Genomic DNA, 16680 nt, shown 5'->3' with positions numbered 1-16680 from the left:
CTGAGACAACTTGTCTCAGACAACCGCCGCCACCCATTAATTTCTCTACCCGTCTGCCCGTACCCGCGGATATGACGACAGATTCGGAGAAATATTATCGACCTTGCACTGATCTTGACCCGACGATTCGAAACGAAACGCCGCCGTTCAGTCGGGACCGGTCGACATATACACCATCGCAAGATCGCTACCTAGTAGTTTTCTGAAAAATCGTCCCAAGGGCCGGGCCAGCGATAGTGTGTTCTTTTTAAAGCCACTGAAGCTTAATATAATATGGCTATGGCATCCGAGATTTCATTTGCCTCTCTTCGTCTAAAGAACTAGAGGATGAACATACCTAGCTTGTACCTAATTTATTAGCCAGAAGCATAGAGGGAGTGGGTAAGATGAAGATGAGAAGTTGAACTTATATATATCTTAGGGGTTTAAGTCTAGTTCATTCAAATTTCTGCCCTATCAACTTTCGATGGCGGGGTCTTGACCTGCCATGGTTACAACGAGTAACGGAGGGTTAGGGCTCGACTCCGGAGAAGGAGCGTGAGAAACGGCTACTACATCCAAGGAAGGCAGCAGACGCGCAAATTACCCAATCCTGATACAGGGAGGTGTAAGTTATCTTATCTTCTTAATTGTTTTTATTTTATTCTTGACTGTGAACATATACTAACTGTCTTCTTCAGAGTGACGATAAATACTGATACAGGGCTCTTTTGGGTCTTGTAATTGGAATGAGTACAATTTAAATCTCTTAACGAGGAACAATTGGAGGGCAAGTCTGGTGCCAGCAGTCATCCATGGATGCATTCAAATCGACAGCCCATGATTGGACACACATTTCGCGGGGTCATGCAGTCTCACTCCAACCACGCATCTTTCATATCGACATTCCCGGGAGATGTTCTAGATGTTCTAGATATTCAGGCCTCGAGTACATCATTCTTCGCCGAGATTGTTTGAACGAGGCTTTGGAAGAGCTGAAGTACCTAGCTCCTGGGTTCCTGGAAAACCTCCGGGATGATGCGAGATAGTATACCGGAATTAGTGAACATATCCGTCAATTCGAATGGAAGCATTACCTTTAATGTATAAGAATATTTCATGGTTCTAGCCCGACCGGCGACCGTTATTCTCACCTATGTAGGTATTCCATCATTGGGTGGTCATATCTCAGAAACGGCCAATTGCCTTTTTGGATGAAGTCGGACAATGTCGATCGCTCAATAGAAGGTTTTAACCTCCAACCCGCTGATATCATGGTGAGGGGTCAATCCCCAGATCACATGGCGGGCACCCCCTTTTATATACAGACAAAGGTCCCTCGAGTCTTACACTATTCCAATACCCAGAACATTCCATCTTAAGGACTATTAGGTTCGAAGACGAAGCTACACTTGAATACCATATCACCAAAAAAAAAAACATCAAGAATATCAAAACAATTTACGAAGACAAATCCCAAGATGTCGAAAGCCTTTCTTCTAGCCAAGGAGAAGTACCAGGCTGTCATCGACGACGCGGGGAGGGGTGACTTCGTGTGTGAGCATTTACGGGATGCCCTGGGTAGAAGCTAACCTATACACGTATGTACTAACCGTGATCAATGATAAAGGCCGAACCAACCGCATTGGCACAACTCGGCATCCTTCGAGCGGAGACTGCCATCCCATCAATAGGGTCGATCATCCTCAACAGCGTCGCCGGAGTAGCACGACTATGAGGGAGAAGATCAGAGATATGATGAACAGGCCGGCTTATTAAGTCGCGTGTATTACATTGTTATACGGATAACTAGCTGCCGTTTGGTCAGGGGCATCGTGAATTATGTGTACTAAATTGCCACAAATAAGAACAAATTTCATGATTTTGAGAACTGGCTCGAGGATTCTCTTTGGCACTAGTAATACTCTAGTTGCCTTTCAATCTTCGTTCAATCACTTATGGGGAATGTTATCCTATATACCTACCTAAACTAGAAGCGCCGAGATATCCATATTCCACCAGCCCATCTTATCCAATTTCGAGATGGCATCTACTTCCCCGCACGTAAGCATCACTTCGGACGATCAACCGGTCAAACTCTGCTGCATCATAAGGTCTAAGCAGGGTAGTCGTCCTTCGAACCATACGTGCCACCGACATACCTAAATCCGCACGACCAAATCATAGATCGCCAATACTAACCTAGACAACAATACCAAACCAAGGTACTGCATCGACCATCACACCCCACCGACCTTCGCTCCCTCAGCATCCCAAGCGATCCTAATAGGCTCATGATTCCCCGAGAACTTCTGGCCCGAAAACCACAACTCGAACCTCAGCTCCGCGGGCGCGACGATAGCCCTGACCTCGAAAGTACAGAGGTAGAATTTCTTGCCCTGGAAGATAAACCGCTTCGACTTGCGCTTCATGATCATGTCGCTGTGGCCTACGCCTGTGAGGTCGCTTTTCACTACGCAGAGTTGTTTCGCGCCTTCTGTGGGGGTGGGTGAGCTTTCGTAGATTCTGATATACATAGGTATATGATGAGTGGAAAGGGGGATGGAAAAGGGACTTACTTTGACTCATACTATGCGGCAACAAGTGAGGCTCGAGATCCGATATCATGACGACAGACTCCCACGTGCGATTCGGGTCCTTCGGGTCGACCTTCTTCGTGTATGTCGTGGTGATAGGGGCGCTTGAGCTTACGGGGTCACCCTAAACACCATCATACCAGCTCAGCACACGTTCACAAATTACAACTAACCAACGACACGAAAATTGAAAACATACCTTCCTAATAATCCAATCGATCTGGCTCATGGCATATTGCTCCCCATCATACGAATCCGTCTTGATCTCCTCGTCGAGGTGTATCGCCGGGTTGTACTTCGTCTTGCACACGATACCGTAGCTCGCTCGCGCTACCCTGCTTATTATGACCGGAGCGAGCCCCGAGTCTAGCTTCTGCAGCCGGTCTAACAGGAGGCCCTTGACTACGACTAGTTGCGGGTCGGGGGCTTGGAGTACCTTGACTTGGGGCGCGTATGGGTGCAGGCTGGTCATCATCTCGTGCTGGATGCGGTCGCGCACGTATTTCGAACTCCCGAGTCCGCCGGATAGGATCATGTAGCTCTGGTTTTGGGTTGGGGTGTCAGTGTTTAGATGTTTGGTTACCTGCGTCAGCGATTATCGCGAAAACTTACTATCGGCCTGTTCACGCCGTTGGCCTGCATCCAGTCGAGCTGTTCGTGGATCTTCTTGGTAATATTTTCGACATGCGGGTCGAAGAGGGATTGCATCTCCTCCCTATTTCACAGATCGTCAGATTCAGTTTTCGTCTTAGATGGTGTTAGTGAGCGTGGTACCATGAGATCACTATCCTTCCATTCTCGATGCGCGCTTGGCTATGACTTAGATTAAACGGAACGCCGTCTAACGTCAGCTTATAACAAGTCGATTGATAAACTCGTTCTCCGAACTTATGCTTCGTCGTCCGATATCTCTCGCTCTTGACGAGTCTCTCGGCACAATCAGGCGGAAGATGTGGCAACAAATCGGGAAATTTACTAAGGCGGCTGTTGATCATCGACGTGAATGCCTGGTCAATCAACGTCGACCCTATCCCGATACCATCAACCTGGTTCATCTGAGATAAAGCCGGAAACGGTTCCCGCGCCTCAATAACCTGCATCAAAGCAAGGTCCGTTGTCCCGCCCCCGGCATCGACGGATAAGAAAATATCGCCTGCCTGGAAAGCTATGGTCGAATTCTTGATCGTCCCAACGGCCGCCGCCTCCGACTCCGTCAACTCGACAGTGGCGGTGTGGTACCGGCCCTCCCGACCAAACCCAGCACTTGCGATACATTCCTTGAACATGTTAATGATCTCCTGGCTTCTCCAGGTAGTCGGCACGCTGAAGATGAACTCGACGACTAACTCCTGCCAGCCGACATGGCTGATGCCCGTGTGCAGCTCAACCGTCGATTTGACATGCGCATAGACCTCGCGCATATAATCCGAGGTCAACTTCTGCGCATCGCGGACGGACGTCGGGGCCTGACCAATAGCCTGGCGGTGCGCGTCCTCCAACGTCTTCCTGTCGAGGAAGATCTTGAAGAACTCCTGCTTCTTCCTCTCTAGAAGGTCCTCGTCCTCGCAGAGGTAGCCCCATGACGACAAGCTGCCATCGTCGTTGTATACGAGACAAGTCTGGACTTTCTGCTCGTTCTTGGTGGAGCTGCCTGGCCAGTTGTGTATGATCTGGATGGGACTTTGCAAGGCCTGGTTGCGTTGCGGTCTAGCCCAAGCGACACCTTGTTATGCACGATGAGCATCGATCTCCTGTCTAGGTAGGTATGGACATGACGAGTTTGGGTATTTTTAGGTAGAACTAACCTGTATAAGTCGTTCCTAGATCGATAGCTACCAGTATGTCGGGTCGTTCGCTCGCCATGATGGGTCAGAAAGCAAAGGGAAGTGCATGATTTGGAAATAAGCTAGCAATCAGATCTCTGTGCCGCCGGTCTGGGTTCCTAGACTAGTGGGCTATAACAGGGTACATATCTTGGTTGTTTTGTTGACTTTTGTTTCACTTCCAAAGAGCGGTCCCACCTGAGAGCCTCATTGATACGACGTGCAGACGGAATTAGAATGTTCCCTTGTCCTATCCAGATCCTGTAACCATGGATCGGTCCTGGTGGATATTGCTGTAGGGCTAGGCAGCTAGGTATGTCCCCGGTTGGTTGAACTTGTTAATATTTTATCCATGGGCAACTTAAACTTCTGAGGATCGCATCCTAGAGGACGTGGGAGTTAATAGGATCACACCTTAGCTTGTGAGAGGTCGGGTTTTGAGCTATCTCAGCTGCTATTCTAGTTTGTCAAACTAGTTCAGAAATGGGGTATAGCTGAATGAGATCTAACTCAATGTTTGTGCTCTAACATAGGTTAGGTTTTCGGGTCTTCCAGTTGTAATACAATACATTGATGTTTCCCGCTGCTTCCATATGCAGCCTAGGAGGGGATGAGGGGACGAATACCTATGGTGGCACCACAGTAGCAAGCAACGAACGATATCAAGGATAAGTCTCACGGTAAAAATGTGTATTATTATGAGTGGTTAAGTTGAGCTTGGTTGCAGCCCCCAGCGTTGAAATTTCACCGCCGGAAGTGAGAGGGGGTGACCTCTGATCATCTCCTTTTTCACTCGTTTCCTCCACAACACGCCTAGTTTCTAACCAATCAGCATCGAAGGAATGTCCGCACCTGGCCTATAAAGGCAATCAGTACTGTTAAAGGCAAGCATTACCCAATACGGCAACGAGCAGGGCGTGACGTGAGAATTGCCGGGTTTGGAAGGCTTAAATATATTTATTTCTAAAGAAATGAAGCATCGTATGGCATCTCCAAAGGACTACCCCAGCTTTTAACTCGAGACCAATCCTAGAGAACAAAGAACCAAACTGGGGTTCGCATCCTGATGTGCTCCTCTATTGAAAATTCGTATAGAAGGATGGTCGAAGGTAAGTACATTAGTAGACGATCGTCCTCTTCTCGGTCGTATTAACCAACAACCAACGTACTACAAGTGTCTGTTAAGCTCTCACTTTCTTTTATTGCGTCGGGGCTGTGAGACCTACCTACCTAGTAACTAACCTGCAGAGATTTTTTTTGTGGCGCTGGCTTGTATTTTACATACAGTAATCAAGTCCTCGATCGACCCAACATAGTAGATCCTTCTCTCCCTTCTACTCGTTTCAAATGGGATTCACATTTTTCAAGACCTTCCGCTCATCAGGATGGCGGCGGCACCGCTCGTCTCTTCGCACACGGCTTCGACGGCGTTCGCGGGGGGGACTTCTTACGAAGCTGTCGACGTATTCACGAGAGCATCAGACCAGACCGCATATGTCTTTGAGACGGAATACTGGAATCCTTTCTCCAGTACCTCTGTTCTAACCACATCATCTTCGTCCAGTACGGGTAGTTCGACGTCAACAGGCGCATCTTCAACATCATCGGCTACAAATGCCACTCAGTCAGTCGGGTCCAGTACAAACTCGGGAATATCGCCAGGGGCTACAGCCGGGATTGCCATAGGATGCGCCGCCGCCGGATTGATCTTAGGAGCCATCGCGGGTTTCTTATTCCGACGTTCAAAATCTGAGGGGTCGAAATCTAGATACAATGTAGCTTCGTACGCTAGCCAGGAGAAGCCATTGCGAAGTCCTTACTCAACTCCTATGGCAATGGACAAATTACAGCTTGAACAATTTCTCTTAGACTCGACACCAGACGCTGCAATTAGTGCGGAGATGGGTTCACTCGGCCAATTAATTCAACAGCACGTCGAAAGTTGTTACCACGTTTTACCGGTTTCGCGTAGCGAAGAGGCGCTCACTACGATATTGATTCATCTCGGGTTGGACCAGAACAGCACAATGTCAGCTGCCAGACTCGCATCCTTGGCAGTCGATCCAAAGACCCGGTTCAGTGCCATTCAACATGTTATCGCCAGAGTTACATTTGCCAGTGTCACATTCAATGGAGTTTCTCACTTTTCTCTGCTACCGCAGCCGATTTCTTCTTTCGCATCGCAAATACCGGCTACGGAAAGCCACAGAGGAAATGTAGAAGGTGAGTCAGATTATTCGGGTGCTAATGTTACGTGTCCTAATACCGGTTTGATAGCTGTAGATACTGCGCTCACTCAATGGCGACAGCTGTCCGCTTTTCTGCTTCACCCTAGTAGAAGTGATCGGACGCCGTTGGCTCCCTCGGAAGATATCTGTACCCACGGAGCGCAGCAGCTTGCTGTGGCCCTTAACACCTTTCTTGAGCCTTTCGTGAGCGGCGATCGCCAAGATAGGTACGAACAAGAAAATCATCTCCGAGAAGTGATAGTCGAGTGTGTGGCTTTTGGCTATCTCTTGTTTTCCCAACCCTGCGAGTATCGGTACCGTTTCGAAGGTGGCGTAAGACCCAACTACATTGTCGTTTTCCCCGGCCTGGATAAAGTCAGCGACGAAGAAGGCCATAGATATCCTTCACCGGTTTCATCTATTGTTTCTCCCTTGACTGAAATGATTTAATTGCATAGCTATTGGACGCATTGGCATTTTCTTTTCATTTTCCTTTTTTTCCTTTCTTCAATGTATATATCAATAAAGGGGCAACGAATAACTGTTTATGGATATCCCACTCGTTGACCTAAAATTTGCTGTACATACCTACCTACTTAGACAATTAGAGACAAATGCTTTATGAATCCTTCAAATTTAATGTGTTCGGGTTTGAACCTGTGAGAAATTGTCGTGTTGGCGCGATGGGCAAAATGGGGAACAGATTCGGCTTCGGAGTCTGCGCCGTAGTGGAGTTATGTGAAACCGTCAGCACTAGGATGCTTAGACGGCAGCGGCTGGAAAGGAGCCCAATAACCTGTAAAAGCGTGTAAAACTCAGCCCTAAGTCTCCTCTTCATCTTATGCCACGCCGCAATCGATAGTCTCCGCCATGGCGTTTGCGGTAGATCATAGCCAGTTGTATGGGGCATACTATTCGTAGGCCATTCTTGACGTGGATCAAGATGTTTATACCCCATCAACTCGACTTGCTGCGAGCGGGCTTCTATTATCCATCTTATGGTACAAGACCATAATTAACATCGAGTGGGCTCGTTGCCTACCAGCTCCCGAGTCCTAGGACCGTTATGTAAAGACGACCGATACTTCATTGCGCATCGTAATTGTAGGATGATTCAAATATAGGTATCTTCGTCGGGCTAATTCCACTAGCTGCTTTATTACCGCTTTCTGTTATAGATCTGTTTGACAATTATTAAGACCTCATCGAGTATTGGGACCTACTGTTATTGGCGTATTGATATAACACTAGAGAACCCTCCTATAATATTCGAAAGACCTCAAAAGTGTGCCAACGCTATATCGAAACTTCGGATACAATCATGTTGAAAAGGATGGGGATTTTCAAACGACGTCGGTCAAACAAACCTCCCATAGCAGAGGCGAACGAACTGGACGAGCAATTCGCAAAAGTTGACGTCTCGAATTCTTCGATAGGTGATAGTAAAGGTGTAGCTTCGGGTACGTGATCGAACTATTTTACCGGACGACACCTCATCATACTGATTAGATGTTTACCTACCTAGGTCGATCCGCTAGTTCTCTCAACAAATCTCCAAGCTCCAGAAGTTCGACAGAAAAAGAAATAGCACATGCATGGGAAGGGTTTGATGGTCCAGCGCAATCTTCTGTCCCGTCTCTCGCGAGCGACCGCAGCTGTGCCGTTAGAACAGCGTCCCCAGTGCCTACGATTCCATTACATTACGAGTTATATGCGTTACCTGAGCCGACGGTCTCGGGCAAATTATCCTCGAAACGTTCATGCGACTCTTTCGACTCTTTCGACGAACCCGAACAAACTTTGGACACATCAACATCGTTTCTACTTGACGCAACACCTCCTCGGGCTCCAAGACAACGCAAGGAGGCAGCGGTCGAGCTAGAAGCTGGGTTAACGGCGTTGTTCGAAAAACCATCTCTTTTTAACTCACATTCAGGGCCATCTCCAAGCGAACCCATTCCCTTAAAAATTCGCTCCGATGATTCGAAATTATTTGGCCCTCCTCTTCAAGGGATATCGACTGCGACTCCAGATATATCGAGCCACCACCTCTTGGTCACCGGCTCCAGTGCACATGAGCTTCCAAGCGATACAGAACTCCAGAGTTCTCAAGTTCACGTACCACCCGTTAAGCCCCTCCTAACATTGACTCCACCCCCAGTCCAATCGAGCACCAAACCCACACGTCCACTCGATAGTGGGACGAGTAGAATAATAGAGGATGAGCCTTCACCAAGCCAGAAGATCGCATTAGCTCAGGTATTCATGTACCAAGCTCGAATGACTGGTCAACCACCCGAGAGAACGAAGAAAGCTTCAGCTATTACTGACGAGAATATTTCGTTCGGATCGAAAACGTCTGGACCGCGACTTTCCTCAGCTGCGAGAGCCGAAGCGAGGCGACCGAGGAGTGCGTCGACATCGTCCATAATAACGAACCCAGATTCATCATTATCGTATGATAAATCAATGGTCCCTCAGCCGCTACATATAAAATTGACGACACCCGAGCTCGACGGTAGCTGTATTAGGAGAAATGTGGTTGACAGCGAGGCATGGAGGAGAAAAAGCAGGATGCTCCAACTGGATTCGTTCGGTAATCATACAAGAATCGTAGCTTGAAATGAGAAGGAATAAAATGAAACAATACGGCGACGCATACAAATCAACTACTAGGTAAATATAATATGGCCATCGTTCAGACAAAGGTAAGTTTTGACTCCATCCATGGATGCGTTCTCGGATCTACAAAACACCCATCTAACAGTGAAAAGGCATTATGCAGGCTGAACAGACTCCGAAACATCGAACAAAGGTCTTTCATGTACACGCTTTCGTCGGAAGATCAAGATCGGATTTGAAGGTTGTCGAGGGGATTCACGACATGGGCTTTTTGCGAAACCATATATGCCATCACGGCAGATTCACTGATATGAATAGTACGACTATCTATATCATATCGAGACCCAATAATTCTAGGGTGGATAGCAGAAGATCCTGAGCTGGAGGTTATTCGTTGGGACTCGACGGGGTAGCATCTGGATAGGTATCATATATCAGATTTGTTAGGCGTCATTGAGGCCTAAAAGATGTTTGTTCAATTAGAAATACCACGCCGAAGCCACAATAAATTGATGATAATAATCGATGACTGGTTCCAATATTATCTGGTGCCTAACGGAATTCGATTATTGATCCCATTGGGTTACATGAAGAACTTCTGGGGAAACTTGATGTCATATATAAGATGTTAGGTATTAGAAGAAGACTTGAAGTGAAGTTTCTGGAGCTGCAACATTTGAAGTTAAACCATGTGTCGGGTACCTGAATACTTTGGTTAGTTCATGTTTTTAGCCCTATGACATAAGTTGGTCAGGGCGTTTTTAGCGTGTTCCAGCATCCAATATTAGTGGATTTAGCGTATAATACCCCTGAACGCCTTTCTTCTCAACTTTTCACGTTCGACGATAATTATCTACTACCTGACTAGTATTTTACCTAGGTCTATATAAGATTTGTTGAGTATCATATAGGGCTTGACTATCCCACTCGATTGCGATGGCATCACAGGATCCAATCTGCCAGGTCAGTCAACCGCTGCTATCTCTATCTGAGACATCCGACCTGATGAGATAACAAGGCAGTGAATTTGTCTGGTGGCCAACCATGCACAGCTGTTGCGACAACGTGGGAGAATCTATTCTGTAGATTCCACGGAAAACAATGCCATGGCTTATACATAGGTTACAAGAGGCGAAATGCCAAGCTGGATGCCCTATCTGAAAACCTCCCGACTTACCTGCGGGAATCCAAAGTCCCATTAGCTAACGAGACATTTGATGTTAACGATGAGAAGACATTAAGAGAAATACATGCCCATCTCTACCAAGAGTATGTGCTACTAGGGAAAGTGATAGATGCGAGAAAGCTCCATCACAAGCATTTTTACTCACTTCAAATGGATTATGGTCATCAAGCCTATCTTGACACTCTATCAAGCCGACGTCATATCGTATTACGCGCCTTAGAAAAGCTCGAGACTCGTACAGCTCAAGTTCTCTATGAGAAAGAGACATGGTACACATGGATTCGCGAGGCTCAAAAGGAAGAGGAAGCAACCCGAGAAAAGGAGTCTAAGAAAGTTAAACTGGAGGCGGCTATGTTCAAGCGACACTGGAAGAAGATGGAAGCTCGCTTGCGAACTCAGCGCGAAAAAGAAGAGAAACAGCGGCAAGATACCTATCTCGAAGCAGCGTACCAGGAACGCATGTCTGCACTAGATAGCGAAGACGACGCGGAGATGTGGGATCCTATCGAAGATATCACGGAGGACGAACGTAGCCGATTTGTGGATCTCATCAAACACTTCTTATGGATGGAAGTTCTTGCCGACATCGACGAGAATGAAGATTCTGCCCGGCAAGCTACCACATCGTCTGAATTGGCTGTCGAGGCGGAGAATCTCCCAATCTTGGAAGATAAGCAACCTAAGAAGGGTAAGAAAAAACCCAAGTCAAAGGCTGCAAAAGCTTCAACTTCACAAAATAAGACCAAGCCGCAGAACGCCACTAAATCCAAGGACCGGCGGACGGGCCAAAGCCGAATTATGGAAATGATCGACGATGACGAGGAGGCGCCTGGGGAACTTCCGGACCCAGATAAGAGCAACATCGAAACCGAAAGCGAAATGCGGAAGCGTCTTAAGGAAGGCGTCGAAAAGAATTATGATGATATCGAAGGGCCAATTATAGTAGGAACATTAGAAGCTCCTCATGGCACGCATTTGAAGACAGCCCCCTTAGCAGATGAGGAGATCGATTCCCTTACGAAGGACATCAAAGAGATCAAATTACTATTGTTCTGCCGACTTCTATTATCTCACGCCTCATTACTCCCAGCCGCTGTGCGGGCTCCGAGCGTAGAGGCATTTCTTAGCGACCCCGAAATAGCCGCGTCTGACTTGCGAGACCTCTGTCTGAAAGTTGAACAACCTAGTCTTCAGGACATACGAGATGCATGCGCCGATCTTATCAGAGGAGACGAGCCTGAAGCCGAGAACGAGGAAGAAGATATACTGGAAGAAGAGTCTTTTGAGGATGTCATACTACAAGAACATCGATATGGCCACCTTCAAGATCCCGAGTGGTTCCTAACTAATATGCTTGCCCAGCGCCAGAAGCTCATCAATAGCGAAGGGGGTCTCGCGAAACTCAAGAAAAATTTCAGCAAGAAACCTCAAAAGCAACGGAAGATGAAAATCCAAGTCTGTGGCAAGAGTATTTGGAATTATTCGAGCGAAAGCTCAATGTCGCGTGACGGTTGGCTTCAATTCTCCGTTATGGCGAAGGACTGCGACCTCAGACACGCCGTTCAGCTCTGTAGAAACTGGGATGAGTTTTCGCGACTCAACTTCCTTACCGTTTGGCAATATTTCCCTGCTTCGAATTGGGTTTCCTGGAGCAGCGATAGGTTTACCCAACAGCTTCATGAACTTGTAGGTCTTTGTTTACAGTATCCCCTTTCATTTCTCTGTCAACTCTAGACTATTATAAGCTATTGAACATAAGACTCTAACTAGAAACTAGGGTTTCTTCCCGTATTTCAAAGATTTCGAGGCCCAGAAACACAGCCATTACCATCAAGTCGGAGGCCGAAGCCAACACCGACGCCAACACAGCTTTTTCGAAGTTAGGAACATCATTGTTGGCCACATGAGACGTAACGACTCGGTAACACGCAGGTTTCTCCAATACTGCACCATGCGGACCGGCGAACTCTTGCTTCTTGTGCGAGATGGTAAGACGGGAAAGATAATTACCGCCCCCGAAGAGGAGCACCTATGGACCATGCGACGTAAAGAGGGTCTTGGCCGTGCTTCTAAAAAAGAGTGGGAGATAATGCTCGAGGTCGGACCTGAGTACTTCGACATGGTAGACATCCTACGAAGGTGGCGCTTAGGTTTTGAAGACTACTACGAGGTCTGGTTATGGGACTTTGTTCCTTGTAACGATGCAGCTCCTCTATATAACGTAATCGCCACGGTAAGATGTTCTCAAACATGAAAGATATGCACAAGCTAATATTACCTAGGAACTTCGTAAAGCATGGCGTGTCACCAAACCCCTAGACATATATGCGCACAGAGAACCTTTCCTTCGTAGCCTTACCAGGAATCAGGATACGATGCGCGTCCGCTCTATCCGGCCCGGAGAAGACGCCCCGAGCTTATGGGACGATGTTACTCATCCTTTAAACACATTCTTTACCGCCGATGTGTTGAATAAAAAGGTCCTCGAAACGAATGGCGACGCACATATGGAGGCTTCGCCATACTTGTTCTACAATGAAGCTGATGCTGCGGAGGACTTAATCCTTTTCTCAGACGAATTAATCTCGCCTAATCGAAACGTCCCTTTCAGGGAAGTTAGCAACTCGATAACTCGCATAGAAACGACTCCTGCTACTATGATCAACGTCCTAGCTGAAGAAGCTAGGGAGATGAGCAAACGTGGTAAGGATGTATCCAAACTTCCCGAGGCAGACGACGACGAAGATTGGAGTACCGAATCTGAATATGTCATGGACGACGAAGAAATGAAGATGACAACACATTGGAGTCTGCCGCAAATATGGGAAGATTCGACCGCAATAGTTAATAATAGGCACATCAGCAGCGAGAAAAAGCAACTACTACGTCGAGTTGGTCTTCTAAGCGAAGGGTCAAATTACATTCGCGGAGGAATTAACAGCTTAAACGGCGTAGAAACCAAATTGAGAACCGCGGATAAAACCATGGTCATGGAAAAGGATCGCGGCGCCGGTGAGTTGACACTGCATCCCTTATTAATAATATTAATCCCTAACGGTAATACCTATAGCCCTAGTAGAGGCCTTCCATGCCGGAGATCTGGAACCAGGTGCCCAGGAGAAATACGCCGAGACCTGCAAGATTCTCCGCGGCATCCTTGGACCTCAGAAGACTTTCGGTTCGACAGACTGGGTTTGGTTCTTGGTTGACATACTCGACTGGCTTGAACTGAGAACCGATTATACGACTTACAGCCACGAAGCTCGAGCAGGATGGCCACACCCGTTCATCACCCAAGATATCGTAAAAGCCTTTATGCAGATGGCCATGTTCTTTCCCACCCTCGAACAGTGTAAACCAGCGAAAGACTTCTTCGAATCGGAAGAGGGAAGTCAATATAAGGACAGCTTACTTTTCAACCTCACCGAACGTGCCAAGGCGATCCCAGATTGCCGCGCAAGGGCCAGTTTCAAGCACCGTCCTAAAAGGTTCTGGAATGAATGGGATGCGTTACTGAAGGACGCCGAAGAAAACGATAAATATTTCGCAGACGTGTATCCCATCAAATGGAGCGTCGCCGTACGACCCATCCTCGCAAAACGTATGTCCGACTTCCCCTTCTCCGGTATCACCCGCTACGTGCATACGTACTAATCTTCGTAGTATACCTCGCCGGCATCATCGCCCCAGCCTACATCCAAAACGACCCCCTCGTAATCCCCGGCTTCGCCGTCGCAGGCGAAGAGTCACACCGCCCGGGTAAGCTAGACCTATTCATGGACTACACCGACCGACAAGGCGCGATCCAATACCCGCAGAACATCCCTGGCTTCGTCAGCCCCTCCGACTGGCCCGTCCTGCTACCCCTCGCCCGCGCCTTCGCATCCCAGCACGGATCAGGCGCTAGATTCGCCATCCTCCGCGTCTGGTCCGCACCACACTTCTACCCGGCTATGCTCGGCGACTGGAACCGGCACGCGACCGCCTTCCTAGACGGCAACGGCCGCTCGTGGATCTGGAAGTTCATCCCGAAGGATATGCCGATTAGCGAGTGGAGCATGTACAACACGCTCAAGCTACGGCTCGAGCTTCTAAACAACCAGCTTAAAGTCGGGGAGCGAGTGGTTCATCGGAACGAGGTGATTTTGGTGATGGGCACTGACGAGGTGGATTTGTTGAAGTACGTCACGGCGGTGACGTTTGCGATTCAGACGAAGCCGTGGCATCGCGAGATCGATCTTTGGAAGAGCTTTGTTAATGTCGATTTGGGGTTTTTGGAGGGGGTGGATGAGTATTGGCTTGATTAAGGAGGGTTTTGGGAAGGGTGGTGAGAGACTTGGATGTGAAATGCGATGGATAGGAAGTTGTATAGTGAGTTTTCGAAATATACTAGGTACATATAAGAAAGATTTCTAAGAAGATGTTTATAAGTGATACCACGAAAGCTTCGCACTTAACCTCTATAGTCACATGTCCCCCTTGCTCCTCATAACCGGCGGTCAAGTGTATGTTATTATGACGGTTCCCAATGCCTAGGAAAAGTCAATATCTCATTACGTGTTCTAAGTCCTGAGGCTTAAGTTCACATACGACCAAATGATATTTCCCAAACTAAATCATAGGTAGATAGTTATCCTTAGACATGCCACACAAAGAAGCTCTACTTCCACCACATCACATTCACCCTCCCACTATCAATCAGTCCATATCCCACCAAGCTACTAAGCTACCAAGCTAGGTACCGAACTACATGAGAGACAGATCCTAAGATCCCGATTGATAAGATTAGATGCAGCCACGCACTCCGAAAGGGAGGCCCTTAAACAGTGGCGTCCGAACGTCTCCGATGTCTCCGAGCCGAGATCCAGGACAAGCTCAGCCCAGCTGCCCACCTCCTATGAGAAGACCTCCTTTCTCCTTCCTTTTCCTGATAAGATGGTTAATCCCTACAAGTGAATCATATCAAATGACGTTTCCTTCCCGGTTCTTAAACCGCTAAGATCTAATTAACAGTTGGATGAACGCGTGTCTAAACCGACTGATCCATGGTCTAGAACCGCGCACATACGCCCAGCTGAATGGAATATAAATCTATGTGCGGGAGCTTATATATATCCAATCTTTTTTCCTTCCCAAAGATGAGCCAAATGATCCTACATCAGCTCATCTTCTCAGTCGTACAGCCACAGCTTTGAGGTATTAAATCCGAGCATCATCCTGACGTACCTACCTATCTAGATACTCACCTCTTTCTCCATCACCATCACCATCACCAATATCACCAACAGCAGACCCCACAATGTCCCTAACAACTCTCCCAACTAAAGCCCTAACCCCCCTCCTAACCCTCTTCAACAACCACCGTACCCTCATAACCGGGTCCGCCGTCTGCGTCGCCGCCGTATTCGGGCTCTCCGTGCTCTCGGACCTAATCGAAGACTACAATGAATGGTACGAGCTAGGTCCAAACGGCATCCCACTGAACTTCTTCGGGTACATAGCGCAGAAGCTGGCCACCCCTCTCGCGCGCACCGATGTCCGCGACCCTATCGGCCCGTACGATTTGGCTAAGATGTCGAAGCTGTACGGGCCGATCGTGTTGACGCCGTTCTTAGACGACATGTACCACGACGTAGGAGAAGATGGAGAAGCGGGACTGCGGCGGCGACCGGGCGAGAGACCTGTGGTTCCCGGTTACGTGGGCCCGCACCGACAGACGACGCAGAAGGCCCCCGCGGCTATACGCGCTAAGCAGGATGCCTTCCTACACGACTTAGCTGCGGCGAATCCGGCGCTCTTCGAGGTAAAGCCGTCGAGTTTGGAGGGCCCGTATTTCAACGCCATATGGATCAAGGACTCGGTGCCCCAGCGCGACGAGATCAAACACCTCCACGGCGAGTTCGCGCACCCACACGGCGAGGGCAGCACGCACTTAGTTCTGAGCTTGGCTGATGCTGCTACGGCTATCGAGGCCTGTTGGGCTGAGCGTCATCGTATGAGCGGGGTTGGCAATCTGATACCCTGGGGTTTCGTGATGATATATGCGCCGCGGGATGATGATGAGTTAGAAGTCTGGAAGATGTTTATTGTTGTGAGTGCTCGGTATGCGCTTGGTGGCGAGACAGAGGTGAAGATGCCCTCGCCGGCTTCGCCGAAGTCTTCTAAGAAGAACTAGTCTTGAGAGGGTTGGTTTGGGGATGTGAAATTTGTAGGAAGGCATCGGAATCCGGAACTGTACAAGAATC

General features: G+C 48.2%; 6 protein-coding genes across 6 annotated transcripts; 5 read left to right on the top strand and 1 right to left on the bottom strand.

Annotated features, from left to right (window-relative positions):
• Positions 1–1193: 1193 nt before the first annotated feature.
• Positions 1194–1898, top strand: GGS22DRAFT_79835 (uncharacterized protein). The gene is made up of 2 exons (XM_047968125.1): positions 1194–1532; positions 1610–1898. The coding sequence occupies exons 1-2, from the start codon at positions 1461–1463 to the stop codon at positions 1715–1717; spliced, it is 180 nt and encodes a 59-aa protein (XP_047814597.1). The 5' UTR covers positions 1194–1460; the 3' UTR covers positions 1718–1898.
• On the bottom strand, positions 1883–5104 carry GGS22DRAFT_174160 (uncharacterized protein). Its single transcript, XM_047963035.1, has 6 exons — positions 4382–5104; positions 3351–4299; positions 3189–3291; positions 2776–3117; positions 2559–2700; positions 1883–2476 (listed from the first exon to the last, which is right to left on the bottom strand). Exons 1-6 carry the CDS (start codon positions 4437–4439, stop codon positions 2220–2222), a joined length of 1851 nt encoding a protein of 616 aa, XP_047814596.1. The 5' UTR covers positions 4440–5104; the 3' UTR covers positions 1883–2219.
• Positions 5105–5575: 471 nt separating this feature from the next.
• Positions 5576–7162, top strand: GGS22DRAFT_79790 (uncharacterized protein). Its single transcript, XM_047968124.1, has 2 exons — positions 5576–6622; positions 6677–7162. Exons 1-2 carry the CDS (start codon positions 5785–5787, stop codon positions 7075–7077), a joined length of 1239 nt encoding a protein of 412 aa, XP_047814595.1. The 5' UTR covers positions 5576–5784; the 3' UTR covers positions 7078–7162.
• A 628-nt stretch (positions 7163–7790) lies between these two features.
• Positions 7791–9760, top strand: GGS22DRAFT_79787 (uncharacterized protein). Its single transcript, XM_047968123.1, has 3 exons — positions 7791–8087; positions 8153–9335; positions 9402–9760. Exons 1-2 carry the CDS (start codon positions 7949–7951, stop codon positions 9247–9249), a joined length of 1236 nt encoding a protein of 411 aa, XP_047814594.1. The 5' UTR covers positions 7791–7948; the 3' UTR covers positions 9250–9335; positions 9402–9760.
• Positions 9761–10185: 425 nt separating this feature from the next.
• On the top strand, positions 10186–14742 carry GGS22DRAFT_182070 (uncharacterized protein; the record flags this gene model as incomplete). Its single annotated transcript, XM_047963927.1, has 6 exons — positions 10186–10212; positions 10268–12121; positions 12213–12668; positions 12718–13447; positions 13506–14036; positions 14099–14742. The coding sequence occupies 6 exons, from the start codon at positions 10186–10188 to the stop codon at positions 14740–14742; spliced, it is 4242 nt and encodes a 1413-aa protein (XP_047814593.1).
• Positions 14743–15734: 992 nt separating this feature from the next.
• Positions 15735–16610, top strand: GGS22DRAFT_192893 (uncharacterized protein; the record flags this gene model as incomplete). Its single annotated transcript, XM_047965330.1, has 1 exon — positions 15735–16610. One exon carries the CDS (start codon positions 15735–15737, stop codon positions 16608–16610), a length of 876 nt encoding a protein of 291 aa, XP_047814592.1.
• Positions 16611–16680: the final 70 nt, after the last annotated feature.

This window comes from Annulohypoxylon maeteangense (assembly GCF_022496945.1).
Source record: "Annulohypoxylon maeteangense strain CBS 123835 unplaced genomic scaffold GGS22scaffold_23, whole genome shotgun sequence".
NCBI lineage: Eukaryota > Fungi > Ascomycota > Sordariomycetes > Xylariales > Hypoxylaceae > Annulohypoxylon > Annulohypoxylon maeteangense.
The sequence above is the reverse complement of the archived record's forward strand: the minus strand, read 5'-3'. Positions and strand labels throughout refer to the sequence as shown.

Excerpts from the sequence above, each read along its gene's own strand:
- GGS22DRAFT_79835 (XM_047968125.1), top strand. The coding sequence starts at position 1,461 with ATGTCGAAAGCCTTTCTTCTAGCCAAGGAGAAGTACCAGGCTGTCATC. Across the intron at positions 1,533-1,609 it reads ACGCGGGGAGGGGTGACTTC|GCCGAACCAACCGCATTGGC; the intron begins GTGTGTGAGCAT and ends TCAATGATAAAG.
- GGS22DRAFT_79790 (XM_047968124.1), top strand. The coding sequence starts at position 5,785 with ATGGCGGCGGCACCGCTCGTCTCTTCGCACACGGCTTCGACGGCGTTC. Across the intron at positions 6,623-6,676 it reads CCACAGAGGAAATGTAGAAG|CTGTAGATACTGCGCTCACT; the intron begins GTGAGTCAGATT and ends CCGGTTTGATAG.
- GGS22DRAFT_174160 (XM_047963035.1), bottom strand. The coding sequence starts at position 4,439 with ATGGCGAGCGAACGACCCGACATACTGGTAGCTATCGATCTAGGAACG. Across the intron at positions 3,292-3,350 it reads GGAAGGATAGTGATCTCATG|GGAGGAGATGCAATCCCTCT; the intron begins GTACCACGCTCA and ends TCTGTGAAATAG. Across the intron at positions 2,701-2,775 it reads TCGATTGGATTATTAGGAAG|GGTGACCCCGTAAGCTCAAG; the intron begins GTATGTTTTCAA and ends GATGGTGTTTAG.
- GGS22DRAFT_79787 (XM_047968123.1), top strand. The coding sequence starts at position 7,949 with ATGTTGAAAAGGATGGGGATTTTCAAACGACGTCGGTCAAACAAACCT. Across the intron at positions 8,088-8,152 it reads TAGTAAAGGTGTAGCTTCGG|GTCGATCCGCTAGTTCTCTC; the intron begins GTACGTGATCGA and ends TTACCTACCTAG.